General features: G+C 42.4%; 1 protein-coding gene across 1 annotated transcript in view; it reads right to left on the bottom strand.

Moving 5' to 3' along the window:
- The window catches only part of LRP1 (LDL receptor protein 1), a 335,280-nt gene that overhangs the window by 148,607 nt on the left and 168,863 nt on the right, over positions 1–17,810 (bottom strand). Inside the window, exons 43-46 of the mRNA XM_080272895.1 lie at positions 16,110–16,208; positions 15,637–15,863; positions 15,175–15,370; positions 12,456–12,461 (exon numbers count right to left, since the gene is read on the bottom strand). Of these exons, the coding sequence (XP_080129021.1) occupies positions 12,456–12,461; positions 15,175–15,370; positions 15,637–15,863; positions 16,110–16,208 (528 nt within the window). The remainder of the gene's footprint in view (positions 1–12,455; positions 12,462–15,174; positions 15,371–15,636; positions 15,864–16,109; positions 16,209–17,810) is intronic.

Below are 17,810 nucleotides of genomic sequence, written 5' to 3'. Positions count from 1 at the left end.
GATTATTCAGTAAAGTTACAGTGACCGTAAGTCAAAAGTAAATTCCCGTGGCACCTGAGACATAATTTCCCAGCGACGGTATGGTGAGATGACAGTGCTGTTCAGTGGGGTTACAATTACTTTTTTGGGGGTTACAGTGAGGAATCATGTTCATGCGTTACAGTGAAATCTTTGAGTTACTGCTGCTTCGATGGGTTAAATGTTGTTAGCCTTTTTGCTGGGATAGTGAATTTCGTTGGCAGACAGAATCGGTGACATTATGCAAGGAAATTTTGATTTCACCAGAGCAGTGAATCTGCAGTGGCTTCTATTAAGATTACAGCCGATAATCAATTTATAGTGCAGCAATTTTTTTTTAACAGCTATTCCTTCACGTTTTAATATTAAAAGATATTTTGAGATTTTCGTGGTGTCATTAAGTTTAGTTACACTTATTTCGTGATTACAGAATCCCATAATGGTAAAGGTATTCACAGTGAGGCTGGAATGATACGACAATGCTACCATTTCATTGTGGCGTTACAGAAAGTCCACAGTGAGCTTTCAGTGGTACCAAGTAATGCTACATTGATCTAAGAAGGTGTGTCATTTCTTGAAACAGTGATCATGTAAAGTTGCGTTGATTTCATGAGGCTACAGGTAGTCGATGAGAGATACCGGTAATTATTTTCTTGAGGGTACAAATTTAATGTTTCCTGCAAAGTTGAGATATTTTCGTAGCTGTATGTATTATCAGAGAAGGTTAGTCATTTCAGCGTGATTACAGTATTTTTATAAGCGGATTAATATTCCCAGCAAGGTTATAGTGATTTCCCAAGACGTAATTATGTATTTCGGCGAAGTTAGAGATTTTGTAAGATCATGTATGTTCCAACGATTTCGTTTTATATAATTTTAGCAAAATTAGAGATCTTGTGAAGTTACCAACACTCCTGGCGAGGTAGTGATTTCATGGTTACCGAGTGTTATATTGTAAAGCTGCCGACATTCACAGTTAGTTCAGTTATTTCGTGGTCACATATAATATTCCTTGAGAAGTGAGTGATTTTGTGGGATTATAGTGAGGTGATTGAATGATGTATATGTGGGTTAATTTCAAGATGAACCTGTAGTGATTACAGGTGAGACTACAGTGCTTCCAAATGAGGCTACAGTGATTCCGAATGAGGCTGCAGAGATTCCAAGTGTGGTACAGTGATTCCAAGTGTGGTACAGTGATTCCAAGTGAGATATAGTGATTCCAAGTGAGACTACTGTGATTCCAAGTGAGACTACAGCGATTCCAAAGATCTCATTCTTGCCGACTTACGAGGCTGCCTAGGACCTCTTTCTTGGCGATTTATTTTGTACCTTACACCTTTATACTCTCAGTTACGCTGTTAATTTAATACCAACACAAATTGCACAAATAATAAACAAAGGCTTACTGACACACTATATACAAAACTAAGTTGATAAGGAAGAGGTGCAGGGGAGCTTCCTCAACCATGTCACTCCAATGATGTAGTTTATCTTTCTTTCTTGCTACTGCAAGATAATTTAGGTTAGAAGAGACAGTTCGAACTACAGGGGTTAAATACAACCTTATAACAGATTCACAAGAATTAGCTTTGATTACGAGTAGAATGTTCTAACTAGAGAGGTGGTTAGATACATCCCTTAACAACCCTTTCAATACAAGAAATCATTCCCAAGTTGAGGAAAACCGTCTAGAGGTACCGAGAATATATATATATATATATATATATATATATATATATATATATATATATATATATATATATATATATTTTATATCCAGGGGCAGGATCCCACTGGTACCTGGCGCGTCCCCGGGTGACGGATAGGGGAAGGCCTTATAGATATACAAGGTATCGTCTTAGACGGCACGGACCATGGGACCCCCTATAGATATATAGGGCTCCACCGAATATAACGAAGAAGGTGGCAGAAAAATTACATCTCACAAGAAACTATGTGGCAGGAAGGTGAGATTATATGCCACAATCCTCCCTACCAAACATGAGTTCTATTGCAAAGTATTTGATGGGCGTTCCTGTTGGACCATCGTCTACTAAAGGTCCAACCGCACTGCCTCCTGTGCTTACGGGCAGTGTGCCACCGAAAGTGAGTAGGCACTGTGTTGACAAGTTAGAGACTGGGATTTTAGAGACTGGGATATTAAACACTCTTAAAATCCATGAAGATCTATGCATACAATGTAAGAAGCCTCGCTGAAGATTACAAGCTGGATAACTTAATGGCAGAACTGGAAAACATTAGTTGGGATATTGTAGGTTTGAGTGAGACCCACAGAAAAGAAGAAAAAGTAATTCAGCTCAGTGACAGTGGCCACCTATTTTACTACAGAGGCAGGGAATATGGAAGAGTTAGTGGTGTAGGATTTCTAATTAACAGAAATCTTGCAGACAATATTGTTAAATTCAGCAGTGTATCTGACAGAGCAGCAGTGGTTGTAATCAGACTGTGCAAAAAATATACCCTGAAAGTAATACAAGTATATGCGCCAACTTCTCAGAGTTCAGATGAAGAAATTGAAACATTCTGTGATGACATCTCCCAGATTATGGAAGAGGAAAAGACCACCTATAATATACTCATGGGAGACTTCAATGCAAAAGTTGGAAAATAAAAAAATGGAGAAGCATGTATGGGAAAACTTAGAGTGGGAGAAAGGAACGAAAGAGGAGAAATGTTGGTAAACTTTGCAGAAATGTTTAACATGAGAATAATGAACACATTCTTTCACAAAAGGACTGGGGGAAAGTGGACCTGGAGAAGCCCAAATGGAGAAACAAAGAATGAAATCGACTTCATTATAGCAAATAAGAATAACACAGTCACAAATGTCACAGTTATCAACAAAGTAAATATCGGAAGTGACCATAGAATGATGGGTTGCACAGCCAGATTCAGTTTCAAAAGTGAAAGAAAGATGATTAAAGATAAAAAGATATGCCCAATAAAAGTCAAAGAAAACAAAGCAGCCTTTCAGTTGGAAATAAGGAACAGATTTCAGGCTGTCAGTAATGCTGAATGTGACACTGATGAGCTGATTGACAGACTAACTAAAGTGCTAAAAGAATCAGTGGAGGTAGTAGGAAAACCTAATACAACCAAAGCCAAGAAGTATTCAGAAAAGACACTTGAGCTTATGAAAAAAAAAAGAAAGGAAAGGAAAAACAAAGAAAGATGAAATAGAACGAACAGAATTAAATAAGCATATCAACAAAAGACAATGAGAAGAAAAAAGAAAAACATGGATCAGGTCAAATATATCGTATGTAAAAAGTTAACCCATGAAAATTCGTGCCAAGAGGGTATTGTGATTCCAAATGAGATTACGACGTTTACAACATCTGGTGAGGTTTGACGATGAAGATAGTTGATGAAGGTTACTGTTAGGCGAAGTTAGATGAGGAAGATAAATGGCGAGTTAGAAAAAATAGTTAGGGTTATAATACATCAGGTGAAGTTAGATGGAGAAGATAAATGATGAAGGTTAGAGACAGTTAGGGTTACATACGGTATATCAGGTGAAGTTAGATGGGGAAGATAGTTGGGGAGGGTTACAGGTATTAACAGTGTTAGATGTGTACAATATAAGGCGAAGTTAGACGAAAAAGATACCTGGCGTGAGTTGCAGATATTATTTGAGTGTTACATATTTTAGGTGAAGTTAGGTGATGAAGATGGTTGGGGAGGGTGGAAGATAGTAGGCAAGGGTCACATATATTAGGTGTAGTCTGATGAAGAAGATAGTTGGAGGATGGTTGGTTAGTGTTAGGGAGCAGCAAGGTCAAGCACAGGACAACTGATCTCAACTGGGCCACTGTTCAGAAGAAGGGGGTTGGGGTGAAGAGGAGTGGGAGGGAGAGAGAGAGAGAGAGAGGAGAGGGGGGGGGGAAGTGGACTGGTGGATAGACACAGAGAGAGAGGAGGGGATGACAAAAAGGAGGGAAAACAAAAAAGACAGAGAAGGAATGGGAAATTGAGGAGGTGGGAGGGAGGGGGAGAGGGAGGAGAGGTGAGAAAGGAGAGAGTGTAGGATTGAGCGTTCAAGGAGAGAAGGGAAGGTCTGATGGAGAGATGGGGAAAGGACAGGAGAGTGGAGGAGGTGAAAGAGGGGGGGGGGGAAGAAAAGGTGAGAGAAGAGTGAAGGACTAATGATGTTCAAAGGGAGGAAGGGAGGGTGTGATGAAGAGGAAGGAGAGGGAGGGGACAGGGAGGAGGATAGTGAAGGAGTTGAAGAGGAGGAAGAGATGGGGCACTGGGGAGGGGAAGGAGAGAGGAGGCGAGAGACGGGGAGGTGAAAAGGTGTAGTGAAGGAGAATGAAGAGGCAGGATAGAGAGAGAGAGAGAGAGAGAGAGAGAGAGAGAGAGAGACGAGGTGAAAAGTTGTAGGGAAGGAGGATGAGGAGGCAGGAAAGAGAGAGAGAGGAGGAGGGGAAAGAGAGATGAGAAGAAAGTGAAGGAGGAGGAGGGGGGAGGAGATAGGAGTGAAGCTGAAGGAAATGGAGGGAAGGAGAGTAAAAGGGATGGAGAGAAGGAAGGATGGAGAAGACAGGGAGGGAAGAAGTAGTGGGGAGGAGAGAAGAGGTAGAGAGAAATTAGGAGAGAAAAGGAATGTTGGAAAGAAGGGAAGATATGGAGAAGAGATGAAAAGAGAGAGATGACGGAGAGGAGAGGGATTGATGGAGAGGAGAGGAAAGAAGAAGATTTTAAGAGAAGATGGAGGGGAGAAAGGAGAGGAGATTGAGGAGGGAGTAATGGAGAGAAGAGATAAGAATGATGATGTCGAAGGGACTGAAGGAAGGGAGGAGAGTATGAAGGAGGGAAGTAAAGCGGGAGAGAGAAAGATGCGAATGAAAGCAGAGTGGTTAAGGAGGGGAAAAAAAAGACAGAGGTGACGGGAAAGTAACAAAACAGAAACGAAAGAAAATAGAGGAGGAAGGTGAAGGAGAGAGAAGTAATCAAGTGAAAGGAGAAAGGGTACGATTGAGGAGGAGGAGGAGGAGGAGTGAAGAAGTGGCTAACTGAGAGGGAGGAGGGACAGAGGGAGGGAGGGAAGAAGTGGGCAAGAGAGGTAAGGGAATGCGTTCAAGAAGAGTGAACGAGTGATGGACGGAGAGGGGAAGGGGAGGTGAGGGAGGGGAGAGGGAGACGTGAGGAAACGGGAAGGGGGGAGGGTGAAAGAGGGGATGAGAGGAGTAGTGGAAGAGGGAAGGGAGAGGGGTGGAAAAGGAGGAGAGGGGATGGGGTGGTGAAGGAGGGAGAAGAAGGAAGGGTGATGAAAGAGGAGGGGGAGAAGGGGAGGGGAGGGGAGACGTGGTGAAGTAGGGGAGGGCGAGGGATGGAGTAGGATGAGAGGGAGGGAAGAGGAGTGGTGGAGGAGGAGGGCAGAAGGAGGTGAAGGAGGTGCTAAAGGGAGAGATAAGAACAGAGAGGATGAAAACTGATAAAAAACAGATTGAAGATAATATAGCAAAACAGTAGGGGAGGAGAAAGAGAAAAGAGATTGAAGAGCGAGGCCAAGGTAAGGTTAGGTCAATAAGGAAGAGGAAGAAGAGGACGCGGCGAAGGAGACTGGGGGAAGGAGGGAGAAAGAGGAGGGCAAGGAATACTAGAAAGGGACAAATGGGAGAGGAGGAGGGAAGAGAGGAATAAGAGGAGAGGAAGTGGGTAGAGGGAGGAGATGAGGAGAGGAAAGGGATAGTGTAAGAAGAGAAAGGATGGAGGAAGGAAAGAGGAGGAGAGGGGAAGTGATAGGGAAAAGAGGTAGGAGGGAAGAAATAGGAAGCTGGAGGAGGAAAATAAGGAAGAAATTATGTGAGGAAAGTTGAGCACTAAATCTGTCAGCTTATCAGCGTGTGTAAACCATGAGAGGTACTGAGCCGGTCTTTTCTTGAACTCTCTGCTTGCATTCCTCCCTCATTATGCCAGACACATAGCACCCATCGAGCAGCACACACACACACACACACACACACACGATGATGATGATGATGATGATGAAGAAGATGATGAGGAGGAGAGGAGGGAGTCAGCGGTAATTGGAGAATGCACATCAGCCTGCACAGTTGGGGTTAAAAGTTTGCTTAATATTCCGCCCTTTTTGCTTCTTGCCTTCCTCTGCTCGCCAGTATTTATGAGTGAGGTTTGGTTTGCTTCTTTGCCCGTAGTTGTTTTAAGATATGATACGTCCAGGGGAAATGACAGACCTGCCTGAATTCTTAAGCATACTCAGTGGAATTGTAGGCGAACTTTTGTTCCTGACTGTACAGAAGAACAGTCATCAGACTAGAGTGGTGAGGAGAAAGAAGACAAAGGAAGATGAGGAAGGAAAGGGGATGACGGAGAGAAGAAAGATGAATCGAAAAGTGATGGTGATGGTGATGGAGGAGGAGGAGAAGGAGGAAGAAAAACAACAGATCAATAAAAGAAGAGAAAGAAAGAAAGAGAAGGTCCTGGAAAAAAGCGGGTAGAAGAGAAAATTAAGACGATGGAGATATACAGTATACCCTACCAGAATCAATCACGTACCGGCACGTCCTGAAATTATAAGCCTTTTCCACAGTAAGAATGCAAACGTTTGTGCATTACACTTGTAACTTTAGATTGCAATGAACAGGAAGCTGAATGCGAGTGGGGGTTACGGTTTGTTCGTGAATTGTAGATCTCTGAGTCATCACCATTATCCTATCAACATTCAAGGTCATGTGTTGTATGTATGTATGTATCGTAGCGGCCGGCCTGCAACCACGCCTGACATGGCGGACAGCACCACTATACATCCCACCAACAAAACAACTGACCAGCATTATCGGTCAATACAAACAGCCTATCAGTATTATGAGTCGCTAACACCATCCTATTGGTATTCAAGGTCACCCTATCGAAATTATGGGTCACCACAGGCAGTTTACCGACATTATGGGTCTACGAATATTCGGTAACAGTTTATGAGCTTTCTTCCAGTACTTAAATCACAGTGAGATCATAAAATTGGCAGGGAAAACATACAACCAGTGATGGAACTCGCCTAACACATTCTGTAAGCGTTCATGAATTTTCTGCTATCATTTACAGCTTGATCAAATCATAATATTGGCAAGGAAAACACGCGACTCGTAAATGAAATCGCTTCCACGGCACATGCCATCATCCTGTCAACATTTAACCGTTAGGTGAGGTTGGTACACTAGAAAATTTCATTCAGGCAAACTCTGGGAAGATTTTGTTTAACTGAGAGAAATCCAAACATTCAAAGGCTTCACAAACCATCGCCAGTAACCATTTCTCTGCAAGTGGTACAATTAAGAATATTTTGGCTGACACCAGACGATTTTGTCTAGTCGAGAGAAATCTTAATAGTCAAAGTTAACATCTTGATAGGTCACTGGAATTACCTACTTCTTAAATCCCATGCTGTTTTAACTCAGCTGAATGAAATCGTCTGGTGTTGGTTAGAATAGAATACTACCGTTATCACGACGTGGAGAGGGGTAATGCTGATATACTCCTTATACTCTTAACTTAGCCCAGTTTTTCGTCCTTGTGCAGCCTGTTTCATATAGCTTAGTTGTAGAAGACAACAGTGCGGCTCTACACTCTTTACATAGCACTTTTTGTGACTGGCACTGTATTCTAGTGTATATCTTCTGTCACAACTCGCGTTCACGGCGGAGAGATGGTAATTTTAGGCCAAGTTAGAGTGAAGAGGGTATGGTATTAACCCTCTCACGTTTCTGTGACTCATAGCTGAATTTAACCGTCTGGCTTTAACCGTAATAAAATACAACGTAAGACTAGATCACAAGAGAGATAATTTTCTGACCACGAGAGGGTTATTACTGGGGAGTCAATAACACCATCTCATTAATATTCCGGATCCTTTCCACCATAACAGTGGCGGGCACCATACCAACACTTGGTCATTAACATCATTCCACCCACGTTCAAGGCCAACACACCAACACCGTCACTCCTTACACCATACCACTATTCTGGGATACAACTACTATTCATGGGGTCCTATTCTAAGTGGCTTTGGAGATTTCACAACACCTCTTCCATTGCGACTTTCTCTGCACCTTAACTCTGCCTCGCTACACCTCTCTAGCATGCCATTCATATGGTTCTTATATCAACAGTGTTTGTATCAGCCAAATACATGATCATGTCGAGTCTTAATATGCAGAATAAATCGATCAGGAAGAGTTGTTACGAAATCTCTAATGTCACTTGGATTAGGAACCTTTATGCCGTATACTAAATGGCACAGGATATTTCTTACCACCTCTTTCGTTGCGATTCATTCTGCTTATTACACCTTACCATCGTCATGTATGTTACCGGTTAAAACTATGTTTACATGAAACCAATATGATCATCACACGAGAGGATGTTAATATGCAAATGAATTGGTTAGTAAGATGTGCTACGAAGCCACCTAGAATACGTGCCTAGGCACTACTACCATCCTTCCAATACGAACCTACCTCCCCCATTTTTCAGTCATTATTTACGGCTGTCACAACCAAACAATCAAACCATGATTCAAGACTGCTTTCAATGCTCAACAACCCGTCTACCAACAGGCATGGTCACTATATCAACCATCTAGGCCTAATCTCTAATCCAAGCCTACCTGCACTCCCCTTTCGCCTCCCTCTCAGTATTCAAACTCGCTACCACAATTTAACCACCATCCGATCAATAACCAAGGACACCACGCCCTCAGGCACTACGATTCCTACCACATAACACCACAACTCTTGCCCAGGTTACAGTTTATAGCCTTACTTCCAGAATCACAATCATGTACACGACCCAAATTTACCATCTCGCCATGTCTTAAGTGCTGAATCGTGATAATAGGTTAACAGTAAGACATGATGTTAGTCTAAAAGAAGGCTGTAAAAAGTACATAGAGCTGTAACATTGTCTTCTGCCACTGTTTTACATGAAAAAAAGCTACAAAATGGAAGAAAATCCGGAACAAGTTAAGTTGAAAGAACTATAGCACCACAGTCACAGCGTAGTGTATAAAAAACATGTCAATAACTACCTTAATGCTTATAGAACACTTAAATATTTACGCTTTAGTGAAAAAGTTATAATCTGGTTTAATCTGGTTCATACCGAGCGACTTTTTGAGCGGGAAAATGAAGTTTTATGTAGGAGAAAAGAAAAAGTCAAGGTCCTGGGTAAATACTGTGAGTCATGGTTGTGGTAAGGAACTGGTGGAGAATTTCGCTCAGCTTGTTTAAAAAGTCTGGAGTCCCTGTACACAGAAATCCGAATACAGTTCACCGCACTCTCGTCAGCGCCGTGGAATCCTTGAACGTTACAAGATGTTTCGTAAATTGGGCGAAGATAGGAGAATATTACGCGGCACAGTGAAGTTTGTGTCATCATTATTTTTTGTTAAGTTCGTCACATTACACTGTCGGTATTTTCACTCTAGTATTAAATCGGTATGCAGTGAATTCTGTATCTTTCCACGTTTCCTCACCAAGTCGCGCGTATTTCGTCACCTTCAAATGGTTTGCTTTTCTGTGCACTGAGCTGTTTGTTTTTGTTTGGGTTGTGGGTAAATGAGAGAAGACTGAGGTGACACTGCCGCCCCTCCACCCTTACACACAGTACTGCCTGCTCTTCCTCGCCAAGCCCTCTCCCACGTGCCTGACTCTCTCCCTCCTCACCCCCTCTCCCTCCTTTACCCATTCCCCCTTGCTCGTCACGGCTCTCTCCCCCTCCCACACTCCCCCACCCCACTCTCCTTCCCTCTACGGTTTTCTTCTCCAATCCTCTCCCTGTCTCCCTCATCCTACTCTCCTTTTTCCCTCTTCCCCTACATTCCCTCATTTCCTCCCCGACTTATCTTCCTTTACCCATTCCCTTCTTCTCCCCTTCTCCACCCACACCTTCCCGCCCTGCCCCAGTACCTTTCTTGTATTCTTTGGTAGTATTTCCATCTCCTTCCTTCCCCCCCCCCTCTCACACACACACACACACACACACACACACACACACACACACACACACACACCTCACAGTTTTCTCAGTATCTCCTGTGTCTCTTCCCCTCTCATCCAACACACAGGCACATTCTTATCCATCCCTCTCCCTCACCCTTACCATGAGAGTAAAATACATACTGGTGGGTCAAGAGAAAAGTAGTGCGGTGTACAAGGCTCAGTTGGTGAAACAGAAGATGGTGGTAAAAGACAGTGGCATATTGTGGGTCTGGTTAATTTGACTTACAGACAGGCGCTACTCTGTGATCTTCCACCCCGCACAACTCAGTAAGTCAGATTTGAACACACGCCACGGTGCCCTCCCAAACTTTAGACTAATGCTATCCACACCATTACTGAAATATTTAGTCACTTAGATTCCTCTTCTGCCTCTTCCATCGTAAATCTCATCCTTTATTCCTGTCTCTCAAACATCCCTATTCCCTTCTCTCCTTCCTCACACCATTACTGCCGCACTCTCCTTTACTACCTTTACCTCCATCTTTTTTTACTTCTTTCCCCTCCCTCCCTCATTCCCACAGTGCTTCCTTTTTCGTGTCCTCGCAGAATTCTTCTCTACTCCCGCTCTCTACTATCTCACTTCTCTCCAACTCAACCATACCGAGTTCCTTCCTCCCCTCCTTCTCCCAGACTTCCCTCTCATCAGCCTCTTTCGACCCTCCCACCCCTCCCCCATTCCTTTCCCTCCCTCCCTCCAATCTAAACAAAGCAAGATCCCCTCTTCCTTACCTTCCTTCCCCTCATCATTCCCCCTTTCCCTCTACTCTCTCTCTCTCTCTCTCTCTCTCTCTCTCTCTCTCTCTCTCTCTCTCTCTCTCTCTCTCTCTCTCTCTCTTTTCAACCTCTTGACACACACACACACACACACACACACACACACACACACACACACACACACACACACACACACACACACACACACACACACACACACACACACACACACACACACACCATTTCATGTTCTTCCCCGTTCCCTATCCCGTAACAGTTCTTTCAGCCTCACAATAATACGCTCTCCTTCCACCACCTTTTTCTCTCACCTCCTCCCTCTTTTACTTCTCTTCGTCCACCCACTTTACTCCTCTTCACCCACCCCTCTTTATTTCTCTTTGCCCACCCCTCTTTACTCCTCTTTGCCCACCCCTCTTTACTCCTCTTTGCCCACCCCTGTTTTATCCTCTTCACCCACCCATCTTTACTCTTCTTTGCCCACCCCTCTTTAATCCTCTTCACCCACCCCTCTTTAATCCTCTCCACCCACCCCTTTTTAATCCTTTTCACCCACCCCTCTTTAATCCTCTCCACCCACCCCTTTTTAATCCTCTTCACCCACCCCTCTTTACCCCTCTTTGCCCAGCCCTCTTTAACCCTCCTCGTCCACCCCTTTACTTTTCTTCGCCCACCCCTCTCTGCGCTTCTTTGCCCACCCTTCTTTACTTCGCTTGGTCCACCCCTCTTTACTCTCAGTCCACCCCTTTTTACTCATCTTTGTCAACCCTTCTTTACTCTTCCTTGTCCACCCGTCTTTACTCTTCGCCAACCTCTCTTTACTTCCGTTCACCGACCCCACTTTACTCCTCATTGTCCTCCCCTCCTTACTCCTCCCCGCCCACCCCTCTTTATTCTTCGTTACACCACGAACATTTTAACCACATGAATTTTGAATTACGTGATGCTTTTTTCTCCATTTTATTTTCTTCAACCACCAGACGATCTTATTCAGCTTATTGAATACTGTAGGAACTGGAGAGGTTGGACATAGCCTTAATTAATCCCTTCACTACAAGACAGCCTTCCCAAGTTGAATGAAATCGAAATCATCTGGTGGTGGCTCAGTCAGAACGAGAAATATCATCATACTGAAGGGGTCACGGTAAAATAGTAACAATTTTCTTTCACAGTGTTGATCCCCTTTCCCTTTTAGTATGTCTATCTGTCTGTCTGTCTGTCTGTTTGGCTATCATCTCTATTGATCTATCTATCTATCTATCTGTATCTATCTATGTATCTATCTGTCTATCTATGTATGTCTATCTGTCTGTCCGTCTTTATGTCTAGCTATCTATCTGTCTAAAGCCAAACTTAAAAATCCCTGCAGAGTGGTCACAAGCGGATCGCCTCCCATTTTAATATCTGTCTATATTTCTCTCAAATTCCTCTTCTCCCACCCCCCTCCTCCTTCACCTCCCTGTCTTTACTTCTTGGGTCTCTTCTTGTGAGGTCAAGAGGTTACTTAGTACCTCTTCCTTTCCAGTTTATGTTTACATTATGGCATATTAATATTAGCTTTTGTTTTTGATAAATAAATTGATAGATCAATGGATGGGTGGGTAGATGGATGGATGGATGGATGGACTGGTACGTATATGGATAGACAGAGAGACAGACAGGCAGCTATAGCCAGAAAGACAAAGAGATAGCCAGATAGACAGTATGGATAGATAGACAGAGAATATGCAAACAATGTTGATATTAAAAAGATAATATACTCTTTTTACCTTAACCTGGCCCAGATGTCCGTCCCTTTGCAGCTTATTTTACGTAGGTCAGTGAAGAAAAAGGGACAGTACAACGTCTCTACATTCTTTCCATAGCACCTCTTCGTGACCAGCATTGTATTTAAGTGTTAGTCTGTTTATACAACTCGCCATTCTAGATGAAGAGATGGCAATTTCTGGTCAGGTTAGTAAAAACACTACAGTAAAAACTAGGCAGTGTTGGGGTGTAATAAGCACACTTAAGTCACGAAGGAAAAGGTGCTAGGCAGGGTTCTGAGCTATCCAGAATATGGCCACTTAAGCCAACTCTCCACACGCAGTCTCATAATTTCTCCTCCATCTTGCCCCCACCTCTCTCTCTCTCTCTCTCTCTCTTTGTCACCTATGTTAACTTAAACCCTCGGTAGTTAAGAAGTTAAGTCATTAAGTAAATACTGATGATGAACCACGCACATAAGAACATAAGGTCTCATCCAGCTTGCGTAACTCTCTGTCTCTCTCTCTCTCTCTCTCCAACTATTCATAGGTAGGCGGCAGGTGCTTGAGGGCCTTGGTGATAATAATATGCATTTTTTTTTTCTTTTACTCTAATGGGAAAGAAGCACCTCTGATCTTTTTATTGGCGTAAGTAATATTAGAGTGGATGTTAATGATGATAGTACTATTTGGTAGAAGCACTGGATAAGAGAAAAGTACAGCAGCACCGGCAGCAAAAACAAGATACAATGTCCCCAAGAACTTTTCTTTTAAGTATGCAAAGCCTGTGGCTGGCTGACTCGCAACTGGGTGGGGCTTACCTCGTCTCCAGAAAGTGCATAAAGAGTTTTTATTGCCTCCCGTGTATCTCTAATCCCCACTTCCGGGTCTGACTTGTGACCCAAGTGCTCAGCTCCTGTTGTATTATTTTTACACCCACATGTACAAATGCATGGTGAGTGTAATATTGCTAGCTGTTCTGTGTGTGTGTGTGTGTGTGTGTGTGTGTGTGTGTGTGTGTGTGTGTGTGTGTGTGTGTGTGAACAAAATAGCTCAGTTTTGATTTTATTCAAGGCAAACTTAGTGGAAAGTTGAGAAAGGTTAATAGTCAGCTTAAGGGTTGACTTGTTTTTTTTAGAACAGTTGGTCATGGTCAAGGTCATGTGGCTATGTCAGCTTAAACAGATTGTATTTGATTCAGATCCAGCTTTGTGGAAGGTTGGAGGTTAAGGCAAGGAAGATGTGATTCAATTTTGAGGTCAGTCAAAGATCAGAGTTATAGGTCAAGGTCAAAGGTTTGATCATATAACTCAGTTTTTCTTTGATTTATACCAAACTACAATAGTTTGAAGGGTTGAGGGTCAATCAAGGGTTTTAAAAATTTGATATGGTGAACATGTCAGGCAAGATCACAGAGAATGGTCAACTCAGATTTTTGATGTGATCTGGATAAAACTTGGTGGAAGGGTTGATGGGCCAGGCAAAGATTAAGTAATATGATTTTGGGAACAATGATTCTTGCCACAAGGCAAGATCAAATATTTGACCCTTAGACCAACAGACTTGTGAGCACCAGTTTTGTGTCTCACATTCTTTCTGTTATGACTGGGCACATCACCTCTCTGAGGTGTCAAGATTCTCTTTGTCTCCTACCTTACTTAAGTCTACCCAAGAAAGGTAGGTAAAGGTAAAGGTGGAGACAGATACCATGAGGCACTAAGCTGCAGTGCTCAGCCCCTTAATATAGGTCTTTGGGCCTGTAGCGGGTCTTTCACCCAATATCCTAGGATACAAGGCCACTGGATCATCCCTGTTACCACAGTTACCTCCCCAAGGTGTTATCCTAGGTATTCATTTTATCTACCAACCCACAAAAGGTGGGTGGACACCTGAGTCAAGTGACGCCACCTGCCCGGACCAGGATTCGAACCCTGGCGCTAACGGGTATATACTGTACAGTGTACAGTGTGTGTGTGTGTGTGCAGACACACTAAACAACCATGCAGACATGAAAGATCCCCGTTTCAGTTCAAATCTTAAATCAGATAATTCACCCCATTCATCTTTTGCACATACTGCTCCCCTTGCACTCCCATACTTAATCATTAAAAGCATTCAGCAATTCCCATCTGTGCCATATAATCTCACCTACATCAGCATTCCCTGTCTGTCAGTTTTGTCATTTACTTCATTTTACACATATTGAAGGCAGCATACAACATATTCATTTCTCTAGACTCTTCTTTACTATACATCTCAAAAAGAAATTTGGTGTAGACAATCCTCACCTTCCTAATACCCCCTTATTCTTCTGCTAACATTCCTTTGGTGCTCTGCATTAATGTATCCTTTGTGGTCCCTAGCTCTTCTGAATATATAACCTTACTGTATAAGAAGAACACCATAAATCCAAAGTAGAAGGCATGCAAATAATGTATCTGAATAATGAAATCACAGCAATCATGCTAAATCGCAGAATTTATCAATTACAGTATAATAATAGTACAAACTGTACCAAATGGTTACAAAAAGCACTGATGATGCAGACATAAAGTATTGAAGTGAAACATTTAAAAAAAATAAAAATCACAGACTGCTAAAGCAAGAAGCAAAACTATAAAGTGAGTACTCACTGCAGTTAGTCTCATCTGAACCATTAAAACAGTCTTCTTTGCCATCACAACGCCAAATGCGGGGAACACAAACAAGGGTGTCCTGACACTGGAACATATCATGAGGGCAGGCAGCAGGATGGAGAGATTCTCCTGGGCAAGACCAAGGTTCATCACTTCCATCCCAGCAGTCCTTTCGTCCATCACAGTAAAATTCCTGAGAATGATATGATGAAAAGTGTCAGGGGGGTGAAGACATGCAGGGCAGTGACAAAACTGGCACAAAGAGAAAAGGAAAAAATTAGCTCATCATGGAGAGTGTGTGAAGGATTGCGAGACTGTCATGGATATGAATGATGGGAATATGACACGATACATATTGGAGTCTAAAAGCTGTGTCTAGTAACCAATATCTGTTGAGTTGTGACAAATATGATAGATTTTACAATATAAATTTAAGAAAAGATGTGCTTACTAACTCACCAGAGGGACACACTTCTGCTCATACTGCTGATAGAGAGCACATGTGAAGTGATCTGGGGGACACCTTAGCTGTAGTGGGGGCGGACAACCTCCCGGAGGGTTCTCATCATCACCTCCACGACCTGGTCCTCCCCCACAGTCCTCATCTCCATCACACACCCACTTCTGGGGGATGCACCGTCCAGTACCACTGCACTTGTATTCATCATCCTTGCATACCCTTGTCTCTGTTGTAAAGATTTTTAAGAAAAATTTAAAATGGTGCAGTATTTGTTTTCAAAACCAACTTCAGTCAGTGTTCAGGTATGAGGCATGGGGAAAAAAAAAAAATTCAAATAAATACCCAGTAAGACACAGCATGGCATCATTAAATTGAGAAATATAATATTTGATATTTGTGTACATATTTGACTAGTTGTGAAACGAATAAAAGAAAAAATATGAGTTATGCAGTAAATGATACAGTAACATACCACAGTTGTCAGGTTCATCTGAGCCATCAGGGCAGTCTTTCTGTGTATCACAGTGCCATGTCACTGGGATACAGTTGCCATCACTGCATGCAAACTGGTCTGGGATGGAATAAAAATAGCATTAATAGGGTGGACAAAAAATATTTATCAAGGAAAGAGGTAAAAGGAGGACTGTATACAGGACAGAACCATTCTTGGGTTGATAGACAATCTATCCATCTGTCTATTGCCAGACGCCATAATCCCTTAAGGGGTGGCCATTTGACTTTTGAGTTATTTGTTTTACGGGGAGGGGTACTAACCCTCCACCAACCCACTTGTTGACACGTAGGGAGCACGTATGGTTTGGTTATATGGTTACCACCCAGCGTTGTAAATGGTTTCTTGGCTTACAGGAAACCATTTGTCTTGTCACTCAATGTAAAGCCACCTGTAAAGGAAAGAAAAGCAATAAGAAGTGACAGGAAAAATGGGAGAAATAGGAAGAGGGGAGGGCAGGCACAGAAAATGATTGATAAAGGCTAAGGAAGAAGTAGGCAGTACTACATCAAGTGAGTAGATGATGGTTAACACCACCTACCACTAAAGACAATGCCTACAAAAAAAACCCTTACCCAGGTGATTGACAGTTTTTCTATGACTGCAGTTGCTGTTTACTTTAGATTTCATAGGGCAACATTACTTAGTGTGCTGTGTTTTTTTATGTATAAAAGTAGCAGGCATACTGGTACTAGAAATTATGTCCAAATTTCATCCACTGTTCAAAATGTAAATATGGAAAAATCATCATCATCATCATCATCATATGGAAAAATAATATGGATATTTTCCATGGGCACTTTACAGTCAGCCTAGCTTAATGTATCATTATTTGGAATGTTTTTTCCATAACACGGGAGGTGAAATTCTTACTGTTCCTCTATAAATGCAGTCAGAAACAGCCGTAACATAGGACTCTGTGATGTCACTCTCAGCCTGAACCAGGCTGAAAACCACTCTACTTGTGTTTAAAGCTGAAAATCACATTACTTGCTGTAATTGGCTTCTGTACTTATTTTGTGTGTGTGTGTGTGTGTGTGTGTGTTCTTACCTAATTGTTCTAACCTAATTGTATCTTTACAGGAATGAGTCAAGCTCGTACTGTCTCGTGTCTTAAACCATTTTCATCATACATCTCCCTAAATTTATGAATTGTTTTGGCACACACTATTTCATTCGGTAGTGCATTCCATAGATCAATTGCCCTATTTGGGAAACTAAATTTCTTTACTTCTCTATCGCCACTCTTTTTATGCAGTTTTTTGCAGTGTCCTTGTGTTGATGCTTTCCCATAGGTTATATATTCATTTATGTCTACTTTCTCCTTCCCTGATATGCATTTATATAGCGTAATCATGTCTCCTCATTTTCTTCTCTGCTGTAGTGTTGGCAGATTCACTTTTCTAGTCTTTCTTCATAGTATAGATCCCTTAAGCTTGGTACCCATCTTGTAGCAGCCCTTTGAACTTTTTCAGTCTTATCTATGTGTTTCCTGAGATGAGAATTCCAGACTACTGATGCATATTCCAGGGTTGATCTAACGAAAGATGTTATTATCTTTCTCAGCATATCTTCATTTATGTATGTGAATGCTATTCTCATATTTGCAAGCAGGGCGTACATATTCCGTACCTTCTTGCTTACGTGTGTGTGTGTGTGTGT

Source organism: Coenobita brevimanus, chromosome 6 (genome assembly GCF_032717465.1).
Source record: "Coenobita brevimanus isolate Jiangsu-jjx chromosome 6, ASM3271746v2, whole genome shotgun sequence".
NCBI classification, from domain to species: domain Eukaryota; kingdom Metazoa; phylum Arthropoda; class Malacostraca; order Decapoda; family Coenobitidae; genus Coenobita; species Coenobita brevimanus.
This window is presented reverse-complemented; position numbering and strand designations above follow the sequence as displayed.